The sequence below is a fragment of the Canis lupus genome, chromosome 2, assembly GCF_003254725.2.
Source record: "Canis lupus dingo isolate Sandy chromosome 2, ASM325472v2, whole genome shotgun sequence".
Classification (NCBI taxonomy): Eukaryota; Metazoa; Chordata; class Mammalia; order Carnivora; family Canidae; genus Canis; species Canis lupus.
Window position 1 is genome coordinate 50,044,662 of NC_064244.1, and position 23,143 is coordinate 50,067,804.

General features: G+C 41.2%; 2 protein-coding genes across 13 annotated transcripts in view; one reads left to right on the forward strand and one right to left on the reverse strand.

The window, feature by feature from the left end:
* Positions 1-19,592, reverse strand: part of SGTB (small glutamine rich tetratricopeptide repeat co-chaperone beta) — a 47,738-nt gene extending 28,146 nt beyond the window's left edge. For 3 of the 5 annotated variants that reach the window (XR_004813829.2, XR_004813828.2, XR_007406770.1), the window contains exons 1-4: positions 19,417-19,590; positions 18,130-18,253; positions 9,130-9,233; positions 4,677-4,746 (exon numbers count right to left, since the gene is read on the reverse strand). Coding sequence is in view for 1 of the 5 variants with exons in the window: in XM_025448424.3 (XP_025304209.1) it covers positions 4,677-4,746; positions 9,130-9,233; positions 18,130-18,229 (274 nt within the window). In the remaining 4 variants the exon portion in view is untranslated. Of the gene's footprint in view, positions 1-4,676; positions 4,747-9,129; positions 9,234-18,129; positions 18,254-18,870; positions 19,009-19,416 lie in introns of those variants that run through there. The other 2 variants (XR_007406771.1, XM_025448424.3) reach the window with 2 other exon arrangements.
* A 123-nt stretch (positions 19,593-19,715) lies between these two features.
* Positions 19,716-23,143, forward strand: part of NLN (neurolysin) — a 106,186-nt gene continuing 102,758 nt past the window's right edge. For 5 of the 8 annotated variants that reach the window (XM_049103206.1, XM_049103201.1, XM_049103207.1 and 2 more), the window contains exon 1: positions 19,716-20,260. In XM_049103206.1, the coding sequence (XP_048959163.1) occupies positions 19,731-20,260 (530 nt within the window). In that variant the 5' untranslated portion in view covers positions 19,716-19,730. Of the gene's footprint in view, positions 20,261-20,612; positions 20,880-23,143 lie in introns of those variants that run through there. The other 3 variants (XM_025446986.3, XM_025446987.3, XM_049103222.1) reach the window with 3 other exon arrangements.

A 23,143-nucleotide genomic window follows, 5' to 3' on the forward strand; every position in this document is an offset into this window, starting at 1 on the left:
ACTCAACCGATGAGCCACCCAGGGATCCCCCAGAGAGAGATTTTTAAAAGGAAATTGTAGGACATTAGTTTCTAGAAAGACAGAATTTCAGGTATCAGGGCTAGCCCACAGGGTACTAATTTTCAAGAAGGTGATCTACAGATACATCTGGAAATAATTTAACTAGGATAACAACCAGTCAGCAAAATAAGGGATTTCCTTTGGCTATCTTCTGTATTCCATGAAATGGAAAAAAAGTGTCCTGCTCATTGATTAGAACCACTGTTCAAAATCTAAAATTTAAAACACTGGGGTTAAGAGGAAGGATTTACATCACAAAAGGCTGTATTATTCCTTCCAACTTTCTCTAAACCAGAAGCTCTCCTATTAGCTTGGTCTTTCAATAGATCATTAGCTACTGAATAGAAGGAGGAAAGTACTTTGCAAGGACCAGGAAGATTAAAGGAAACGCAGGTAGACAAAAGCATCTAAAATCATGCAAAAGTGCAGCGACTGGGAGGCTCAGCTCAGTCTGTTAAATCTGATTCTTAATTTTGGCTCAGGTTGTGATCTCAGGGTTGTGAGATTGAGATCCAGACGCTGCATCAGGCTCCATGTGGAGCTTGTTTAATATTCTCTTTCTGCCCCTCTCCACCATTCTCCCACTCTCTAATTAATTAATTAATTAATTTTTAAAAATCACACAAAAAGTTACTGCAAATTAAGAGTCAGAAATGAACAGAGTGACCACGACAGGCGCCTGAGAGGCTCAGTCGGTTAGATATATCCAACTCTGGATTTCCACTCAGATCATGACCTCAGGGTGGTGGGATGGAGCTTTGCTTAGGATTCTCTCCCCCCCCCCTTCTGCTCACCCATGTGCATACACTTTCTCTCTCTAAACAAAACAAAACAAAACAGTGACCACTAATAGGTACATGGCTTCTTTTTGAGATGATAAAAATGTTCTGTAATTATGGTAATGGTTGTACAATTCTGTGAATATACTATAAAACCAATGAATTTGTACATTTTAAAGGCATAAATTGCATGGTATGCAAATTATAGCTCAAATGAAGCTGAGGATTTTTGTTCTTTATAAGATTTATTTATTTATTTTAGAGAGAGCACCAGTGGGGGGAAGGGACAGAGGTAGAAGGAAAAAGAATCTCAAGGCAGACTCTCCACTGAGCATGGAGCCCAAGGCAGGGTTCGATCCCAAGACCCTGAGATCATGACATGAGCCCAAAAACCAAGAGTAGGATCCTCAACCAATTGCACCACCCAAGTATTCCTCAATAAAGCTATATTTTTAAAATAAAAAAAAATAATTTAAATCCTCACCCCCCCAAAAGTAATGACTATAAAACCTCTAAGGAAGCTAAGACGATTACACAGTTTTTTATGACAGAGCAAGATATTAACTACGTAGGTCTGGTACTTATATAGGTTTGCTTCCCCTGTGTAAAAGATTTAATTTTCTGGGTTATGTGGAATCTTTTTGCTCTTGGGCCTTTTCATCTTGGGGTTCTTGGGGAGCCCTCTGGCTCCATCATAGACCCCAAAACTTAAAACCAGAAATAGACATGACCACTTAACTCATGCTCTAACTAAAATCCACTGTGCTTATTTCTTACCACACTTTCTTGAGGCAATGATGAAGGTGTTGTGCAGTGACCACCACATTCCAACCACCAGGCCAGAAATGCACTGATAGTAAGGGAAAGACTAGGGGACCACACCCCACAGGTCCCCTTCCCTGCCCGTGATCACGTGCCAAAAACACACTGATCCCCAGCCATGATCACGCACTCCCTGCCTGCTGCTCTCTTGCACGTACCCCACTGACCCTCTCCCTATAAAACTCCAGGTGTCAACCTCGCGGGCACAGAGGTGGGTTGTTGAGACTGGAGCTGCCACTCCCTCTGCTGCCAGTACCTGACATAAATTTCTTTTTCTTTTCCAAACCCTCTTCTCTTGAATTATCGGCTATTCCTGCAAGAGTTTATCTGAGTTTGATCATGACAGTGTTGGCAAACTCAGCCAGTAGCTGTGCTTGATTGTCCAGCCCCCTTGAGATTCTGAAGGACAGAGCAGCTGGCCTCACATGTTCCTTTCCTGAGTCAGCAGTTGTGACGGATTGTCCATCAATATAGTATGATTATTGTTGTTATTATTATTATTTTAAAATCTGTTGTATGTCTCCCTGTAAACCACCCCATCAAGTATCTACATTCTCTATGTATATATACTTTTATATATATTAACAATAAGCCTAAAGTCACAAAATATCTAACATACAAAAAAAATATCTAACATACAAACATTCAGAACACAAATGAAGAAATGTATTATAGCACTTTATGCTTATGTGGTAGTCTCCTATGAAATTGTCTCCTTTAATTATCAAGATAACCTATAAGATATGCCTATACTTTTGTGATGTGTCAGAAAATGACAGAAATGAAACCATCTTGGTTTTGTCTGGTCTTACTGCAGCTCTTCAGAAACAAAACACATAAAAATATTTGAAAGCAGCTTTTCAGGAAGGGACCAGCTGGCTAGAAGCCTTGATTGACACAGATAAGTGGAACACACAGCCTGGAATAACCTTATGCTTGACAATCTACAATGGACATTAGTTTTCACAGGAATAGCAAATCCTGTGTAAAAACAATTGCTGGGGTGCCTGGGTGGCTCAGTTGGTTAAGCATTCAACTCTTGATTTCAGCTCAGGTCACAATCTCAGGGTTGTAAGACTGAGCCCCTTGTGGGGCTCTGCATTGGGTATGGAGCCTGCTTGATATTCTCTTCCTCTCCTTCTTCCCTTCCCACCTACTCCCAGCTCACATTCTGTCTCTAAAATAAATAAAATAAAATAAATAAATAAAATAAAATAAAAACAGTTGCTTTAACTTTGTGTGTTACATGTCTTAAATGTGACAGGTCTTAGTGAAAACAAAGAATAAAAGCTTTCAGTTAACAGCAAAAGCAGGAGGAGTTCAGTTACCCAGGCTGGAACAATAAATAACTCTCTGCATTACCTCCTAATCCTCATCTTACCAGCATTGAGCATATCATAGCAAACCGTGTGGGGATCACAATCTCCCGCAGAGGGAATAAACGTGAGGGACAAAAATAAAATTTCAAATTGCCATCTATTCAATATTATCTTCAGTGACTTCATATACTACAAATCTCTGAGCAAGGCAGAAAACATCAGGTTAAATTGTTCCAATTAGAAACTAAATATATAGAAAATGCATTTCTATCTGGATAATATAAATTCAAATTCTTTGGAGAGTACTCTTGATTCAAAGACAACGAGGATCTGGTTGTCATTTAAAAAAAAAAAAGATTTTATTTATTTATTTGAGGGAGCACGAGTCGGGGGGAGGGAGAGGGAGAGGGAAAAGCAGACTCCCCACTGAGCAGGGCTCAATCCCGGGACTCTGGGATCATGACCTGAGATGAAGGCAGATGCTTAACCAACTGAGCCACTCAGGCACCCCTAGTTGTTGCTGAATTTGCATGTAATTTACGAAAGTTGTCATTCTAAAATTTTAAGGCCCTGTCATAGTATCATTTCTTAGAGGAAAAAAGAAATTGAACATTGAAAGCAGTATTTGTTGGAAATACAGAACTCTATGATGTAATCCTATGACAACAATCACATAACAGTAAAAATGCAGACAAAGATATTAAGAGTTTACTTAGGATTATAAAATTATCTGTCTAGGTCAGTAAATCATGGTCTTACAGTACCATGGAACACTATGGAGCCATTAAAAACAATGATATAGGTGTATATTTATAAATTTAATAGAGAGGATAAGGCCCAAGGAGTAGGAAAAGCATACTTCCTCCATATCTACCTTTTCAGACACCATTTTTTTTTTTAACTAAACTACCTTCTTCAGTGCAAGTAAAAGCCCAGGAAAATGGTTCTGAACCAAGTTAGGATAGCTTCTTAACGTGGAATATTCCCTAATAACTCTCGGCCTAAAGGACAAGGAATATCCTGGCTCTCATTCACTGCTAATATCAAAACCCTGCCCTCCAATTTCTCAGTACAAATCTTGTTTGCCAAACTTGACATAGGGAACCTGCTTCTCCCTCTGCCTATGTCTGTGCCTCTCTCTGTGTGTTTCTCATGAATAAAGAAATAAATAAATCTTAAAAAAAAAAAAAAAAAAAAAACTACGAATGCTTTAAAAGCCACTATTAGAAGATGTAATAATGCAGTAATTAAATGTGCTGGGTAATACTTAAGTCAATTGCCATGAACAAATTTCAAAGAATTGAAAATACTAAATCTATATGAAAGTTAAAATAATACTGAAAATTATTTTCATCTTCTTTAAGCATAAAAAAGAATTTGGGATCCTAGAGTACACTTAGCAAGTTCAGTTATAAGTAATCATTATAAGTAATCACCCCTTAGGATATTTGTTTTCCAAGTTTTATTCACACCAGATCTGCTTTTCTTGAAGCAAGGCATAACTATATTGCTAACAAGCCATACTATGTTTCTAGGCTTCCTACCTATCACATTTATTTCTGTTTCACAAATACCATGTTGGTTTTGCAACAATCCAGCCTTGGCAGTGTAAACCAGAATCTTAATTGACAAAGTCATTTTCTCCAGAGTTTCAGAAAGTTTTACGAAATAAGTAATTTCTCTATGGAATACTCACCTTCATCTTTTAATTGGTCAGCTTTTCCCACATCTTCAGGCACTGAGTTGGAGAGAGGCATTATGTCATTCTGAAATTAAATAAAAATCAATGTATTTCCATTTAGCCACATAAAAAAGGAGTCATCCCACAGAACTATAATAATGAATAACTTGTATTACCATAACTCTTCTGTAATTACATGTGATGAAATTTAACTGTAAATAAGATGGTTAGAAAGAAATAGGGGAAAAGTCCTCTCACATACTTTATTTTTTTTCACATACTTTTTATTAGGAAAATGAATATGTAGAATTTCTCTAGAAGATAATCTGAATCAAAATTTTTTACTTGCTTTTCCTAGATCAAAAAATCCAACTTCATGCACAACAAATATAAATAATCAGTATATTTAAAATAGTATAATAGTATAAGCACATACTATATAAAATAGTATAAGCATAAAATAAATGTATATTATATATGGGTAATGGAGATAAATTGAGTAGTTTACATTTATGCTATAAGTTTACTATGTATTTTATTGACAAATATATTTTTAGTGAATGAAAATGCTTCACTGTTTAGGAACATGCTCCTGAAAATATATTCATCATATTAAAAAATAAAACAGTACAGGATATTTTGTTATTCAAATTATATATTAGCTATAGTTGGGAAGCTTTGTTGTTCTCAAATTCCTAATAAATTCTATTAAATTCTGGTTAAATATTCCTATGCAAAGAATAGGAATAGGAATATACTCAAGAGATTGTTTATATTAGTGAAAATCTTGAAATATAATGTTAATATCTGAAGAGATACCCTACTAAGTCAAATTCACAGCTGACAAAAAGAAGCATTAATAATATGATCCTATTATTCAAATATTTGCGCATGCACACATACACACACACACACACACACAGATGCGCACACAGGCTAAAAAACAAAGACAGGAAAGGTCTAGCACAAAAGGTTAACCATAATATTTGGAGATCAAATTTTCAGTTTCTTCTTTAAATCTTTCCATGTTGACCAATTTTTTAAAACAATGGATATATAATAATATCATCATAAAATAAAAAACAATGTACATTTTCTGTTTTCAGTACGTACTATCATCCTCAAACCTCCTTTGCATTCCTAAGGTTCAAACCAAAGGTGTCTGCAGAAGTATCTCAAGTGGCCCTGGAAACACAATGCACTTCTCCAGTTTTGAAAGAGCTTTTAAAAACTGTGCTTTTACACTTGACTCTGAAGTTCATGAATACGTCTACAGTTTTTTTTCGTCTACAGTTTTCAAGAAAACATAGTTTGTAGCTAATATACCTATGTACTACATTTAGAATATATCCACCATGTTATTTGTCTTGACTAAAGTTTTAAGAAACTTGGTAACTCTAACACTGGAAATATACTTTGCTAATTACACAAAAATATTCTCAAGTATGAAATCATTCATCAAGCATATGAGTTGTTCTTATTTTTTGTAATCCTTCTCTACTAATCAGTTTTTCTAAACATAAAGTATTAGAATAACAAAGTATAAAATCAAAATGGGAATCCTGGTAACTAGAAGTCACTACTTAAAACTGACTACAGTCTCCGAGGATAGACATTTATCAAGGACACACGACACTGCCCTGCGGTACTTGCTGTCAGGGTTCCTTCTATTTCGCCTGGGCAGTTAATGCATGGGGAAAAAGTGACTTTTTGAGTCAGAAAAGTGGCATATTGAAAAATGACCTCTAATCCATTTTGTCTTTTAAATCCTCCTGAATTAGTTTAATGAGATTGCCACAGTTGTACAACTTTGAAAACTAATTCTCATATTCACCGAATACATTTAAGCAGCCTATAATGTGGGGATGATTGTCACCTACTTTACATAAAAGGAATGAATCCATTTGGGATATAAACTTAACTGGGAGGAAAAACACAAGAACAGTATCCTAAAACTAAAACAATCAACATAACAACCAAGGACACTTGGTGGGACAAATAATTTCTTTTTTTCTTAAGTTTTTATTTTAATTCCAGTTAACTTCAGTATTATATTTGTTTCAGGCATACGACACAGTAATTCAATACTTCCATACAACACCTGGCGCTCATCACAAGCACACTCCTTAATCCCCATCACCTATTTCACCCACCACATCACCCTCCTTCCCTCTGGTAACCATCCCTTTGTTCTCTATAGTGAGGAGTCTGTTTCTGGGTTTGTCTCTCTCTCTCGCTTTTTTTTTTCCCTTTGCTTATTTGTGTGCCTTTTAGATTCCACATATAAGTGAAATCATCTGGCATTTATCTTTCCCCTGAATGACTTATTTCACTTAGCATAATACCCTCCACTATGTTGTTACAAACGGCAAGATTTCTTTCCTTTTTATGGCTGAATAGAGACAAATAATTTATTTAATTATAAGTCTTGATACTGATTCAGGCAAGTTTTGGACTCTCTGGGTTACTCTGCTAACAAACACACATGTGATGAAATTGCTGCTGTTAAAATGGAGTAACAGAGGACTGACACCACAAATAACACTATGCAGATACACAATGGAGCCAGTTCCAAGAAATTATATTTTAAAAATAGTAAGTAAAAAAATTTTATGATTAAATACAATCAGAGGAAAATAGTAAGAGAGAAAGAAAAGAGTCCTATTTTTTTAAAAAAGACTTTATTTATTTATTCATGAGAGACACAAAGAGAGGCAGAGACACAGGCAGAGGGAGAAGCAGGCTCCCTGCAGGGAGCCTGATGTGGGACTCGATCTCAGGACCCCGGGATCACGCCCCCAAAGGCAGATGCTCAACCACTGAGCCACCCAGGCATCCCAAAACAGAGCCCTATTTAAACAGAGTGCAAGAGTCAACTTGAGCTTCCTGGGAGGCAAAAAAGAGTTCTGATCTCTAGTATGAGGTCAACAGTGACAGACACTAAGGAGTGAGCAAATCCAAGTGTTGTCTGAAGCACAGGACTCTTGGGAATCTATGAGTTAAATAAAGTCAACTTTAACCAGGGGCATATCCAGCCACTGAAATGGAGTTCCCTAAGGAGGCCAGAAGCCCAGCAATCAAAAAAACCACAGCAACCAAAGAGAAGAACCGGGGAATCCTGTGATGGGGAGCACACAGACATGTCACTATCTCTTTACAGCTTTATCATTGAATCAGAATTGATCTGTCTGATAACTGCATTATTCTTTTTTCCAAGTATAGAGACAACAGTATACTGCCAAATTGCCGTCTTCATTGCAACTCTCAGAACCTCTTCCAACAAGTTCTACAGTCAATGTGGTAGTCTCAGCAACATCCCTGCCAGTATGAAGTATAATACCACATGCCTCAGCCTCTCGCCCGAGTTCCTCAATCCATATTGAAGCTCGAATACAGAACCAGAGTAACAAAAGGACTTCATGAGGCACCAAAATGAAATGACAAAACACATCAGAGGTCATTCCAGGGCCCTAAACTCAGTAACCTTAAAATTTTTCAGACAGGTTAAGGGGAGCCTGGGTGGCTCTGTCAGTTAAGTGTCAGACTCTTGATTTTGGCTCAGGTCATGATCTCAGGGTTGTGAGATTGAGCCCCCATCGGGCTCCACAGGAGGCATGGAGCCTGCTTACATTCTCTCTCCTCCTCTCCTTCTACCCCTCCCTGCTTCCTGTTTATGCTGTTTCTCAGAAAAAGCAAGCAAGCAAACTGTCTTTAAAAACATTTTTTTTTCAGACAAATTTATGTTCCATATTCCCTGAAAAGGCCAGAAACCCAAGACCATTATTGTAAACAGTTCTCAAGAGCACAGATCAGAAAATTTGATGTTTGGCATTACTTTTGCACAATGACCTTGAACCTTCCCTGTTTAAAGAGCCCTATCAATGGCCCAATTTAAATATGCTTCAAATGATGATTCAATTCCTGATGAATGTATTTCTACATAGTTGCTTTATAAACAGGAAAATTTTTTTAACTTGTATTCCATGTTTTATTCCATGTCAGAAATCTAAAAAATGCTCAGGTATTAGAAAGGACTTAAAAAGCAACTAAGACATATCATTAAATATAAAAGAAGGTGAGGGCAGCCCAGGTGGCTCAGCAGATTAGCACAGCCTTAAGCCCAGGGCATGATCCTGGAGCCCGGGGGTCGGGCTCCTGCATGGAGGCTGCTTCTCCCTCTGCCTGTGTGTCTGCCTCCCTGTGTCTCTCACGAATAAATAAAATCTTTAAAATGAATGAATGAATGAATGAATGAATGAAGGTGAGAGGATGCTCATAGCTACTAACATGAAAATCTAAAGCACATTAAAAGTTATATTTTAGGTCCCAAATCATCTCCATGTGGACTATCAACCTTATGCTCAAGGAGGAGGTTATTTACGTAAAGGCCTAGCCCCTCAGATGTTAACAACGTAATATCGTAGTCATACTTAAATCAGATACTAATGAGAAAACAGTGACAGCTTACCTTACAGAAGGAATTGGTGAACATTTCTGTCAGAGGCTGTGAAACTGCTAGATGGGTATCTTCTGGGCTGATTTTAAAAACTGTCTCCAAGCACTGAATTGCAACTTGAAATAAATTTGAATAGTGAAAAAAAAAATTAGCAACCTAAAATAAGGAACGACCTTTTATTTTTGGTAGAAATCTGCATTCTGTGCAATCTATGGTAATTCAGTATTTATGATCACAGAACATAAGGAAAAACTAAATGGTTCAGCTACATAGAGATTTCTGTTTATAGACCAGCTGCTGAGGGAAGATAACTTGATTTCTTATTCCTTACTTAAAGAAAAATGTTACCTAGAATATAATTTCTCAATATATCCATTACATCATATTCTTATTGAAGCAAGTCATCAACAACTGATTCCTCTCTGCCAATATCTGATTAGCCACCAATGTTCTAAAGGCTTGAATAAAACGAACCAAAAAAATCTTTTTTTTTCAATTCTGAGAAACAGACTCTCAATCTGACCAAAAATAGTAACAGACACAATTTCTGGCTCATGGGAGGCACTAAATAGCAATCCTAGTATATTTACTTAGGTGAAGATAGGTTGGCTTTAAAAAAATTCATTCATTGCCTGCAAATTTACCTCAAGCACCTGTTGAGGTGCAAGGTCCTGTTCTAAGATGGTAGAAATACAACAGTTAATTTAAAGACAAAAATCTTTAATGCCTCATTATCCATGTGATGAAGCTTATGTTGAGAGAAGGAGGCAGACAAACCCAAAAATACATGGCATGTTAAACGGGGCTGCATTCAGTGTATGGCAAGATAACCGGTCAGGGGATGGAAGAGGTGGAAAGACATGGTGGGAGACGATGCGAGAGAGCAAGTCACTGCTGTTGGATGACAAGGCGCCTCACGTCACACTATGGGCAAATGGAGAGCCATTAAAGAATTCAGTGAAGGAGAAGAACATACCTGGATTTGTGTTTAGAACCAGAAGTGTGGTAGGAATGCTGAGAATGGATTAGACAGGGAATAAGATACAGGCCTCATCCTCACAGAGACAGACATCCAACCGCATGGAATACAGTATAGTAAGTTCAATGACAGAAACACACACCAGCTACATGACAGAGTGGAGGAAACCACCACTCTGACCACAGAGGGTTCCTACTTAAATGATCTAAACAAACAAGGGGCTCAAACCAGGGCAATTATGGGAAAGAAAGAAAGATAGCCTGTCGTTTCTACAAGTACTCCTGGACGGGAATGGATGCGGATTCCCGTCCTCAGGATGCTCTCCTTTGAGGAGGAATTCTCTCCCGGCTCCACAAGATGAGAATGTAGCCAAGTGTCCAGTGTACTCCCAGACAGCGTGCAGCAGGTTCACTTCCATTTGCGTATGACTTTATTTGTATTCAATATACCGAAACTAAAAACTAAACAAAAACACTTCACCCATTTCTCTCACCCTACTCTCTACCTTTGACAACCACCAATTTCTTCTCTGTACCCACGTGCTTGGTTTGTTCATTTATTAGCTTCCATATATAAGAGAGATCCTTCAGTGGTCCTGAGAAAAATACCTCTGCCATAAAAGAAATACTATTACTTTCACTAACCAGCAAACAATTCTCCTTAGAAAAGGGACTGAATAAGCAACTAAGTTACCAATTGCAAGAAGGAGTCAGAGGATCTTTTACATAGAATATAATCTACTATTTACCCATTCCTCATTCTCTCAATTTCTATTCTTCTCTTTTTTTTTTTTAAGACTTTATGTATTTATTTGACAGAGAGAGAGGATAAGCAGGGGGAGCGGCAGGCAGAGGGAGAGGGAGAAGCAGGTGCCCAGTTGATCAGGGAGCCCGATATGGGGCTCGACCCCAGGACCCTGGGATCATGACCTGAGCCGAAGGCAGATGCCTAACCAACTGAGCCACCCAGGTGCCCCTTTCAATGTCTATTCTTGCCAAGCACTTGTTCTGGCACTTCAGTCATACCAGCACTATAAACGTTGGGCCACAAGAAAATAGACTCCCACTGCCATGAAGACAGTCAATGCGAACAACAACAATAGTAATAATGGCAAATGTATGTGTGTGTTTATATGTATATACTTATTCTGATCAGTATCTTCCCTTCCTGATCAGACTGGTCACTGCCTTTACTGTGCCATGTCGCTGGTACAGGTTTCTATTATTGAACTTATCATACTATATTCCATGCATTTAAATGTCTCCCACATTAGACTGCCTCTGAGGATAAAGACTGCATCTTACTCATCTATGACTTTAGCAGATCTGGCAAATAATAGGTGTTCAATAAATTTAATCTACATCTTCATTTACAATGGAAGTCATAGTTTAATTACAGAAAAAAAAATAACAATAAACCCTTTGAAGAAAAGCACTCCTCTCCACCAAAACATTAATACACAACCATGGGAAAGAGGGATAGTACACAACCAAGTCCTTAACCAAAACCCAGAGTATATAACTTTACTGCGCAACAAGGACAGGTGAACAGTCCATGTGGTAACTGAGGGATTTTTATGCCCTATCCTGTTGAAGCAATTCAGTTCATCTCCCTTATTTCCTCTGCCATTCACCTTAAAACACAGACCTGGTTCATATTAGATGGAATTAAATATCATTAAAGGAGGTGGCTGTTTTGTTTTAAACACAATTATTTGGTGTGTGTTTTTTCAAACCACTTTACTGAAGTATGGTTGACATATAAAAAGCTGTTCATAGTTAATGTCTATAACTCCATGAGTTTGGAGATAAGCATACACCCATGAAATCATCACCACCGTCAATGCCAGAGACATACTCATCACCTCCCAAAGCTTCCTCTCACCACCTTTATTATCGTGTGTACGTGTGTTGTAAGAACACTTTAACCTAAGGTCTACCTTCTTACCCAACTTTAAGTATATAACATAATTAATGATAGGCACTGGGCAGACTAGTCAGTCCCCAGAACTTAATTACTTTGACCATCACCTCCCTATTTGCTCTTTCATAGCTGCTGGCAACCATCATTCTGTGAGTTTACTATTTTAGATTCCCTACACAAGCAAACAGAATTGTCTGATAAGTAAACCCAGTAGCCAAAATATTGATAGCCTTGATGATAACAGTGTGGGTGAGAGATTGAGGCAAAGACCTACCTGGAATGGGTCCAAGAAAGAATAGAAGGAGAGGAATTAGAAAAGAGCAGTATAGATAGCTCTTTCAAAGAGTTTTCCAGCAAAAGAAACAGGCAAAAAGAGTAGGCAGTAAGTGGCAGGGTGGGTAGCACGACAAGAACTCAGGACTATTTCGTTATCGTTTTTCATACAACCAAAAAAAAAAAAAAAAAATCAAATAACCTAGTTACAGTAATTTCTCTTACTTTTACCTCAAGATTCTCATTTATAAAACAAATTCAAGCCTTCTTTCAGGAATAAGTAATACAAATTCCTTACTCAGGAATAAGTCCTACAAATATAAACAAGTACACTATATAATTCTTGTTCCCCTTTAACCACAAATAATAACAGTGCATTTGGTACTAATGAGGAGCAGGGCAAGTGAAGACTTCTATACAACACTATGATATCCCATGTACCACTTTATTCAAAAGCTTCCATATGCCAGGTACCTGTCATCACTGATTCTGATCCTCTTGACAAATCTATCAGATGGAGAAGAGTCAGAGGCTTCACCTAACAGCCTTAGAAATTGTGCTACAGATCAACTAAGTGATATGCCCACGATCACTTGACTCAATTCATCAACCCAATTCAACAAATATTTATTGAGCACCTACTACGTGTCAGGCACTTTTCTACATGCTTTAGATAAATCAGTGACTAAAACAGAAAAGATCCCTGACTTCTTGGGGGTAGGGGTGGAGAGGTAGGCTATAAGCAGTAAAGAGTACTGCAAGTATAGAGAGTAGAGCAGAGAAGCAGGCTGCAGATATGAGTGCCCAGCATAGGTCTCATTCAGAAAAGAGATTTGACAAAGACTCAAAGAAGATGGGGGCATTACTATTATATGGAGAAATAACAATCTAAGCAGAAAAAAACTACAGCCAAAGCCCTTAGGAAAGAGGATATAGTATATTCAGAGTTAGGAAGCTAATTTGGTTATAGCCAAATGAGAAAGGGGAAGCGTCTGTCAACAACACATCGCTGAAGTCCAAATTATATAAATCCTTTAAACAATGACTAAGTAACATGAGGAGTCACGGCAAGATTTTGAGTGGAATAATGATAGAATCTGACATACTCTGTTTTATTTTTTTGTTAATTTTTTCAAAGATTTTATTTTTAAGTAATCTCTATAACCCGATGTGGGGCTCAAACTTAAAACCCCAAGATCAAGAGTTGCATGTTCCACTGACTGAGCCAGCTAGGCACCTCTGACATACTCTGTTTGAAAAGGTCATTGGTGGCTGTGTTGGGAATATTCAACAAAGCTGCAAGAACAGAAGCAGACAGACCTGTAAGAGGCTACTACATTAAAACAGAGGAGAAATACTTAATTCTACCCAGGGGTGACATCAGTGAAGGTGGGAGGACATGGTAAGACTCTAGATATATATGTTGAAGGCACAGCCAACAGGATTTAATCATTTAATGATTAAATGCAGAGTCTGAGAGAAAGAGAAGAGTCCAGAATGATGTCCAAGTTTTGGGCCTATGCAAGTGGAAAAGATAAGAGTTGCCATCAACTGAGATGGGGAACAGATTTTGGGTGGGAGGATCAGGAGTTCAGTCTTGGAAATGTTCAGTTTGAGATGCCTATTAGACATAGAAGTGGAGATACCTAGTAGGCAGTTGGATATAAAAATCTGCAGTTCAGAAGGAAGGTCTTGGCTGAAGGCCAAGAAACTGAATGATACCATCAAAAAAGTAAGTACAGATAATGAAAAGAAGATCAAGCACTGGACCCGGGGCACTCCAAGTCAGAGAAAAGAAGAAAAGGTAGTAAAGGAGACAGAAGGAACAGGCCATGAGAGAAGAAGAAAACTAAGAGTGTGAGGAGGTATCCTGGAAGCCAAGTAAATCAAGTATAGAGCAGTGGCAGGATGGGAGGGGGGTGAGGTGGAGGGAGGTTGGGGGCAAGACGAGAGAGATTATCAGCATTATCAATGGCAGCTAATAAGACAGATGGAGACTGAGAACTGACCACTTAACTAAATCACCAGAAATCCTTGATGACCTTAATGAGAATAGTACAAGTGGAAAGAGACTGAGGCAAAAGCCTAACTGGAATAGGGGGTTTAAGAAGGAATAGAAGAGGAACTTTAAAAAACAAGTACACACAATTCTTTCAAAGAGTTTTCCAGCAAAAGGGGAAGACAATAGAAGGAGGCAGAAGTTTAGAAGCAGGGAGTAATACAGCAAGAGTAATAAGCGGTTGTTTTTGCTTTTTTTTTTAAGAAGGGAAAAATAATGAAACATCTATCCTGATAAAAATAATCCAGTACAGAGTGAAAACTTGCTGATGTAAGAGAAGAAGGGTAGAGTAACTAGAATGACATCCCAGAGTAGGCGAGACAGGATGGAATGAGATCCAGTGTGCCAGCAGAGAGGTTTCATTTAGAAAAGTCGATGGATAGTTCATCTACAGTATCTTAGTCTATTTGTGCCATTCTAACAAAACATCATAGTCAAGGTGACTTCTATACAAAAGAAATTTATTTCTCATAGTTCTCGAAGCTGGAAAGTTCAATATTAAGGCACCAGCAAATTTAGTGTCTAGTGATAACCTGCTTTCTGGTTCAGAGATGGTGCCTCTTCGCTGCGTCCTTACATGGTAGAAGGAGCAAAGGAACTCTCTGGGGTCTCTCATAAGAGCATGAATCCCAATCATGAAGGCCCCACCTCCTAATATCACACTGGGCATTAGGTTTCAACATATGAATTTTGAGAAAACATAAATATTTAGTCCAAGGCATATGGTAACAGGCAGGCAGGCAGAGTGTTGGTGGGGGGTGTAGATGTTGGTGTGTGGATAGATGGGGCAGGGGAAGTCTGTGGAAGTTATTTTCTTATTACTTTAATTTTCTTGGTAGAGTAGGAAGCACGGTCATCAATTAAAAGTGAGTACAGGAGAGGAGGTTTGAGGGTTTGAGGAGACACCAGAAAGTGCTAAAGTAGTGGCCTAGGAAAGCAAAAATATGAATGAACTTGGAAGAGATAGTGTGATTGCCAGGCAGCGTTAAAGGTCCACCTGAGGCTCATGGTCATGAATTCAAAGTGGGACCATTCAACAAAGTTTTATGTTTTGCTCCGTTTATACATAGTCACATGGATATGAGCACAGAGTTGGTGGAAAGCTGAATTTACATGAGGCTGGGTTTTGCAAGAAAGGAAGAGATATACAAGGGTGTATCTCTAATATATATAATATAATAATATGTAATATATATGATATATATATCATATAATAATAATATATAATATAATAATGAATCATGGAATCTAAGAAAGGTAAGAAGAGGAGTGTAAAAGGTATGGGATCAACAGACTGGGGGGGGTATTCATAGGGTCAAATAGTTGGGGTAGGGATTCTAGAAGGAGTGACCTGGAAAGACAGGCAGTACTGGTCAGGAAGTGAAATGTCTACAATAGACATTATGGAGAGAATGCAATTTTAGTAAGGATAAGGTCCAGGGAAGAGTTTCTCACCCTTGGCACTACTGACATTTTGGATTTTGTTCTTGGGGGCCGTCCTGTGTATTATAGTATGTTTAGCAGAATCCATGGCCTCTACCCACTAGGTGCCAGTAACACCAGCCCCTTAGTAGTGACAATCAAAAAAAAAAAAAAAATATCTCCAGACATTGCAAAATCACCCTACGTTGAAAACCACTAGTCTAGGGTATAACCATGCAGCTGAGTGGTTGAGATCACTGGAGGACAGAAGATCAAGGAACAGAGTGCTGAGAAAAATGAAAGAAACATCTATGAGGTCATTGCAACTGCCAAGAATAAGATAGAGTAGTACTCGAGAGAGTGACAGGGAGCAGAAGCCACATGAAACAGATGTCAGTAGATGACAACAATTAGGAGTGGGTGACATAATATGATGCAAAAGCTCAAAGCTGATAAGACTATAAGACCTTACTGCTATGGGAAGGCTGGTACTAGAACTTAGGCTCCTTTTCCAGGGCTTTTTTAAATGTCTAGAAGGTGGGCAGACTTCCCCCACATGATTTCATACTCAATTAAATTAGACTCATAGAGTCAAAAATAGGGGTCGGTCAAAAACAATTGGCACCATTTCTGACTTCCATGTATAACAAACAGCTGAAGGCACATATTTTTGGCTGAAGACCATCCTAAAAATAGGACATAACATCTTGATTTTTTAAAAAACTCAATTTTCTTTCTGGCCTTTAGAAGTATTATACTGCGTTTGATTGGAGAAGAAACATCTTTTATTAAATGACTGCCTTTATCTGTCTGCTACTGAGCAACCATAACCAATATTTTCTTTAGATTTATCTTCACATAGTCTAACCACCAAGGACAAAAAGAACCTTAATATGAAATGAACCGATTGCAATGTTCTCCAACTGTGTGTCACCTGCTCCTCTCACTGCCACCTGGAAAGACAGCGTCTCACCAGATTGCAAGCAGATTTAGAGCAAATGCCCAGTTTTCATCCCCACCTCTTAAAAGCATATTCACAATGGAAGTGCTTATTGAAATTAATAGATGTATCCCCTTCATAGGAGAAACAGCCTCTAGATGGCAAAATCAAATTGTATTATAATTCATTAAATTCTCCTAAGTGTACTATCTCATTGCAATAATTAAGTCTTCAGGGCACAAAGAAGCTACGCTCATTGAACCTCCCCAAGCCCATCTGCAGCATTGTATCCTGTTATGCTTATACTGGATTTAAATATTATAATGCATAAACATGAAGCAGAAAAGATGGTGTTCAAAGAAACACGTGATGCTGTCATCCAAGTCCAGCTCAATTTAACAGATTACCAAATCTAATATTTAAAGCTCATGCAGAACACCAGTGAAATCCTCCCATTTTCAAATCCCGGAACAGAAAGTTGTCATAGCTTAATTGTGATGTAATTATTACACTTTACATAGTGCTTTTATGATGACTAAGGTATTTTCATATATGGATTCTAAACGGGATGCTTTTCTATTAGGAAGAGACAAGACCTTCAGAGTAAAAGCCGGGATTTAAATCTCAGCTTTGCCACATTATGTCGTTGTTATGTTACGTTACTTAATCTATCTGGTTTCATTCATTATCTGTTAAATAAGGATAATACTAACTTAACAGTTACTGTTAACTGTTAAGAAAAAAAATCCCTATGATTTTGTATGATCAGCATAGTTCTGACACCATACAGTTGTTCAATAAATGAATGATTGTCCTCTTATTCTGTCGTTAATGAAAACAGGGAACCCTGGGTGGCACAGCGGTTTAGCGCCTGCCTTTGGCCCAGGGCGCGATCCTGGAGACCCAGGATCGAATCCCACGTCGGGCTCCTGGTGCATGGAGCCTGCTTCTCCCTCTGCCTGTGTCTCTGCCTCTCCCTCTCTCTCTCTCTCTCTCTGTGACTATCATAAATAAATTTTAAAAAAAAATCTCAAAAAAAAAAAAAAAAAAAAAAGAAAACAAGCCTCAGAAAATGGAAACACAATCTTTCTTCTTGAATTGTCAATAAAATATTTTGATTTTGTTATAATAGATCATAAAGTGGGCAGCCTGGGTGGCTCAGGGGTTTAGCCCCTGCTGCCTTCAGCCCAGGACGTGATCCTGGAGATCCAGGATCGAGTCCCACATCGGGCTCCCTGCATGGAGCCTGCTTCTCCCTCTGCCTGTGTCTCTACCTCTCTCTCTGTGTCTCTCATGAATAAATAAATATAATCTTTAATAAATAAAAAATATAATAGATCATAAAGTCACGCTTACAGCTATTATAGTCTTGGCTTATTATTATAACACAAATGGACATAAAGAGCAGGTGCCTACCTTCCAAACTTTCTTGTTCATCTGAAGTATAAGCATCCATCTGACTTTGTTCCCGTAAGAAACGAATAACTGCATAAACTAAGTGCTTGATAGATGACATTTTAAAAGCTTAAACACTTTTTCCCTGATAAAAGAAAGGAAAACACTGCTTCAAGAATCAGCCAGGAAAGGTTATAAATAACAAGGTCATAAATCACATCAGAAGTAAGAAAAGAAAAAAAAAAGAAAAAAAGAAAAACCCTGTATTACCTTCGTTCTTCTTTTTAAAGACTCAGGAGGACAAAAATACGTAACGAAATACATATTCTCACCTACACCCAGCAGTGTTAGATTATGTCAGAACTTGCCAAAGTAAAATTTTTCTCAAAACATGTAGAACACAAGCTTAGGCTCTCACTGTCCCTGCTACCCTAACAGTCTGCATAGTAGAAATAGAGATCAGGACGGGGTGGGGGGGGGGGGGTCTAGCTACAGATGTAGAAATCCCCCAAAGGCCTCAGGACTCAGTGGAGGGAGATTTTCATACTGCTGACTCAGAAGCTGATCGACAACGAGCATCTTCCTCAGTTTCAAGAGATTCTTCTTCTTTTTTTTTTTTTAAATGTAGGTATGAATTTACCCTGCACCAACTTTTGCAGGCTTAGACTGTCACAGGAGGAGGAAATGTATTTAATAACGAGAAGATGTTCAACCACCGAGTGTCATTCTTAATAAAAAACGGCATTTCTGTTGGATGGAGACCTGAGGTCGTGGCCTGGGTCGGAGGATGCTACACGCCGAGCGGCGCTCTCCGCAGCAGCCGAGCTCCCGGGGACGAGCTGCAAGCTCCGGGGCAGGTTCATTCACTCGGATACTACCGCCTCCGAGCTGTGGCGCAGGGCCAGGCGGCACCGGCGGCTCATTTGCACTCAATCGCATCATCCATCTGCTCTCCGGGCTCCCTAAGCCACAGCCAGGGTGTGGTACCCGCCGCCAGCGTGTTTATTATTTCTGCGCTTATTTCCAAGGCGAGCGCAGTCTCCAGGCCACGGGGCTGCAAGCACTAAAAATAAGGCCCCAGGACGGAAGGTGAAAACCGCACGGCGGGGGCCGGGGGCCGGGGGGCGGGGGGCGGGGGGCGAGCCCCCTCCCGCAGGCCTCTCCCCGGGCTCCTCCCCGGGCACAGCGAGCTCCGGCTCCCTCCCTCCAGGCCCCAGGCCCGCGGTGGCCCAGGCGGGAGCGGCGGGGCGGTGCAGGCCCCGGGGGGGGGGGGGGGGGGGACGCCCAGCCCAGCCCGCAGCCCCTTACCAGGCGAGGACGCGAGACGGTGGCAGCGGGCCCGGGGGGCGTCCGGAGGCCGGTTCGCGCGCCCCCTGGTCCTCCGGCTTCAGCCCGGCTCCCGAGCGCAGCACGGCCCGCGGCCGCCCAAACTTCCCCGGCTCCGAGGCCGCCGCAGCCGCCGCCAACCCCTCGGGCCCCCGCCCCCCGGCTGCTCGCTCCGCCCGCGGCCCCCGGCTCTCGCCCGAAGCGGCCCCGGGGCGGTGCCAGGCGCGCGGGGCGGGGCCCGGGGTGGGCGGGGCCGAAACGGGGGCGGGGCCTGGGCCAGAGGGGGCGGGGCCTGGATGGGGCGGGGTCGGGGCGGGGCCGACGAGGGCGCCAGCGTGGGGCTGCCGCACGTGAGAGGTCGCAGATCCGACCGCCGCCGCCGCCGCCTGCCTCGTGGGGCCGCCGGCTCTCGGCTCCCCGGCGCCCCGCCTCCCCTACCCGCACCGGAGGACGACGCGCCCCCGCCCCTCACGCCCCCGGCGGCGCGCTCCGCTCGGGACCCCGGGCTCTCGCGGGAACTGGCCCCGGGACGGTGCCAGGCGCGCGGGGCGGGGCCTGAGTGGGCGGGGCGCTGTGCCGAAGTGGGCGGGGCGCGGGGCGGGGCCGAAGTGGGCGCCGGCGTGGGGCTGCCGCACGTGGGAGGGCGCGGACCCGGCCGCCGCCGCCTGCCTCCCGGGGCCGCCTCCCGGCTGCCCGGCGCCCCGCCTCCCGCCTCCCCGCCTCCCGCCTCCCCGCCGCCGCCGCCGCCGCCGCCGCCGCCGCCGCCGCCGCCTCTCGGCCGTCCCATGATCGCCCGGTGCCTTCCGGCTGTGCGAGGCCTCCACAGGTACCTCCCGCGCGCGAGCTCGCGCAGACCTTGGGGCCGGGCGTGGTGCTCGGCCTCCCCGGGGCGCGCCGGTCGCACGTCCCCGCGGCCCGCGCCCTACCCTGAGCGACACCTGCCGCGGGCCCTCGGGGCCACCTTGCCCCCTCCGCTCCCTCGGGAGGGCGTCCGTTCCCCTTTGTTTGGGGCTGCGGCTGCACACAGGCCGGCCCAGAATGAGCGCGGAAGGAGGGTGCGGACAAGAAAATCGTTTGGCTCCCCCCGCGCCGCGCCGCGCCGCGCCGCGCCGCGCCCCGCAGACCTCCCGGTGAACGTGCGCGCAGCCGTCGGCTCCGGAACTGCGCCTCCAGTCCGCCCCTCGCGCCTCACTAGCCACAGCTCGTTGACCGCGGTCTGCGTGCCGCCGCTCTGCTCTCGCTGCTCATCTCCGTCCGTGCTTCCTAATTTCCTTTTTATTTACCTCTTCCCCGTAAAAACATTCGGCCTCTCGCCGGGGCAAATTGACTTGGCCCAAAATGGAGGAAATTATCGGTTGGACGCGGTTTGGGGCAGCCTCAGCTGCTGTTTTGGATTGCTTCCTAGCTCCCAAGCCGCACCTCTGCAAAAGACCAGTAGCAAGATGGTGAGAGAATTAAATTCTTTGCACGGATGCACTAGATGGAGTGGTTTTCAGGAAACAATGCCTCTCCCACCCCCCATCCCCAAATCCAGCCTTAAACTGTAAATCCTAACGTAGATCCAATAGAAGAAAGGAAATGTGTATTTCTTGCTAGATACTTACAAAGCTACTTTGGAAAAGGCCCAGCATTTAAGCTTTTTGACAGTTTTCTATTGTGTAAGGCCACTCATCTGTGTGGAGCTTTGCGTTGTTCGGTCCTTAGGTTATGGTGCATCCAAAGGATAGTAGTAATCATAAAGAATTAATGTGATGATTTTTATCGTATTTCACATTGTCCTTTTAGTCTGCAGGCTGCGAGTGATACGGCTTCCAGTTGCAGCTAAAGGTACAAATGAAGATACTCCCATAACGCAGGTGTGAGAAGAGAATAAATTCTGTATAAGACAGCGGTTCTCAAACTTTTTAGTCTCAGGACCCCTTTACCTTGCAGAAACTACCGAGGACCTAAAAGCTGTTTATGTCGATTATACCTATCCATATTTATCAGATTAGAAATGAAAACTAAGGGATTTTTAAAGTATTTATTAGGGGTTTTTTTTAAGTGATAAATTCATTACCTGCACAAATAACATTTTTTCATGAAAAATAACCTTTCCAAAACGCCTCCAAAAAAATCAGTAAGAAAGTGACCTTGTAGTTTGGGTTTTTCTTTTTCCTTAATTTTTTTATGGTTGTAAAATAAACAAAATATAACACTTGGCCATTTCAAGTGCACAATTTTTTTTTAAGATTTTATTTATTCATGAAAGGCACAGAGAGAGAGAGAGAGAGAGGCAGAGACACAGGCAGAGGGAGAAGCAGGCTCCGTGCAGGGAGCCCAATGCAGGACTCGATCCCAGGTCTCCAGGATCACACCCTGGGCCGAAGGCAGGTGCAAAACCACTGAGCCACCCAGGGATCCCCTCAAGTGCACAATTTTTAAGTGCACAATTCAGTGACATTAAGAATATTCACATTGTTGCACAACTATTACCATTATCCATTTCTAGATCTTTTTCATCGTCCCAAAGTGAAACACTTTAGTCATTAAACAGTAACTAAGTTCTTTGCAATTCATGGTAACCACTACTTCTTCTATTTTTATGATTTTGACTACTTTAGGTACCTCCTACAAGGGGAATCATATAGTATTTGTTCTTTTGTGACTGGCTTATTTGAGTTAGCATGTTTTTAAGGGTCATCCACATTATAACTTAGGTCAGAATATCCTTTTTATGGCTGAATAATATTCCACTGTATCAAAATACCACATATTTATTCACCGGTCCATGGTCATTTGGCTTGTTTCCATCTTTTGGCTATTTTGAATAATCCTGCTGTGATCACGCGATGTGCACATATCTATTTGAGTCTCTCCTTTCAGTTCTTTAGCATGTATACTTAGAATTAGTGGGCCCCTATGGTAATTTTGTATTTAATTTTTTTGAAGAACCGCTATGTTTCCCACAGCACCTGTACCATTTTATATTCCTGTCAGGAGTGAACAGGAGTTCCATCTTCTTCACCAACATTTGATTTCTGTTTTTGTTTTTTATAACAACCATCGTAGGAGTGGCCTTGTTTTACATTTGTGTAAAACAGATGTGTGACTTAATAGAAAATAGCTGCATTCTTACATCTGCTTCTGTGTTTTATATGTTACACTGTTTTGCTTTAAGAAGAGGAAGAAAATCCCACCTCTCACTCATGTACTCACTCAAATAGGAGTACTTAACAGCTTAAAAATAATCATGGATATGCTTGGATATCATATCAAATTTCACAGGTAATAGTTTTTTTTAAGGGTAGTTGCAATGACGGATATAAAATTATCAATGTACTTTTCTTATTCTGTTATGTTGAAATCCATATGTCTAGCTTAGATTTTTTTTTCTAGCTTAGATTTTAAATGGATATTTTACCCATGCATGATTTTCTAATGTCAAACATTGGTTACTTGGAAAATAACAGTACACTGTGTTATACAGATCTTCCTAATGTTGGCATGTTACATTATTCAGTATCAAATCATATTCATTAATATCATCATCCATCCTATCATAAATGTCATGAAGTATTAGGAAGCTGGCAAGCTCGTGGTGGCAGGTACAATTTTTCAAAATTCTAGTTTTCATTTGAAAGCTGAAGTTTTATCCTTGATAACAAATAGTATCAGTTCCTTGAAATGACAGGCTCACTTTATTTCATTTCTGGGAGAATTTGTGCTG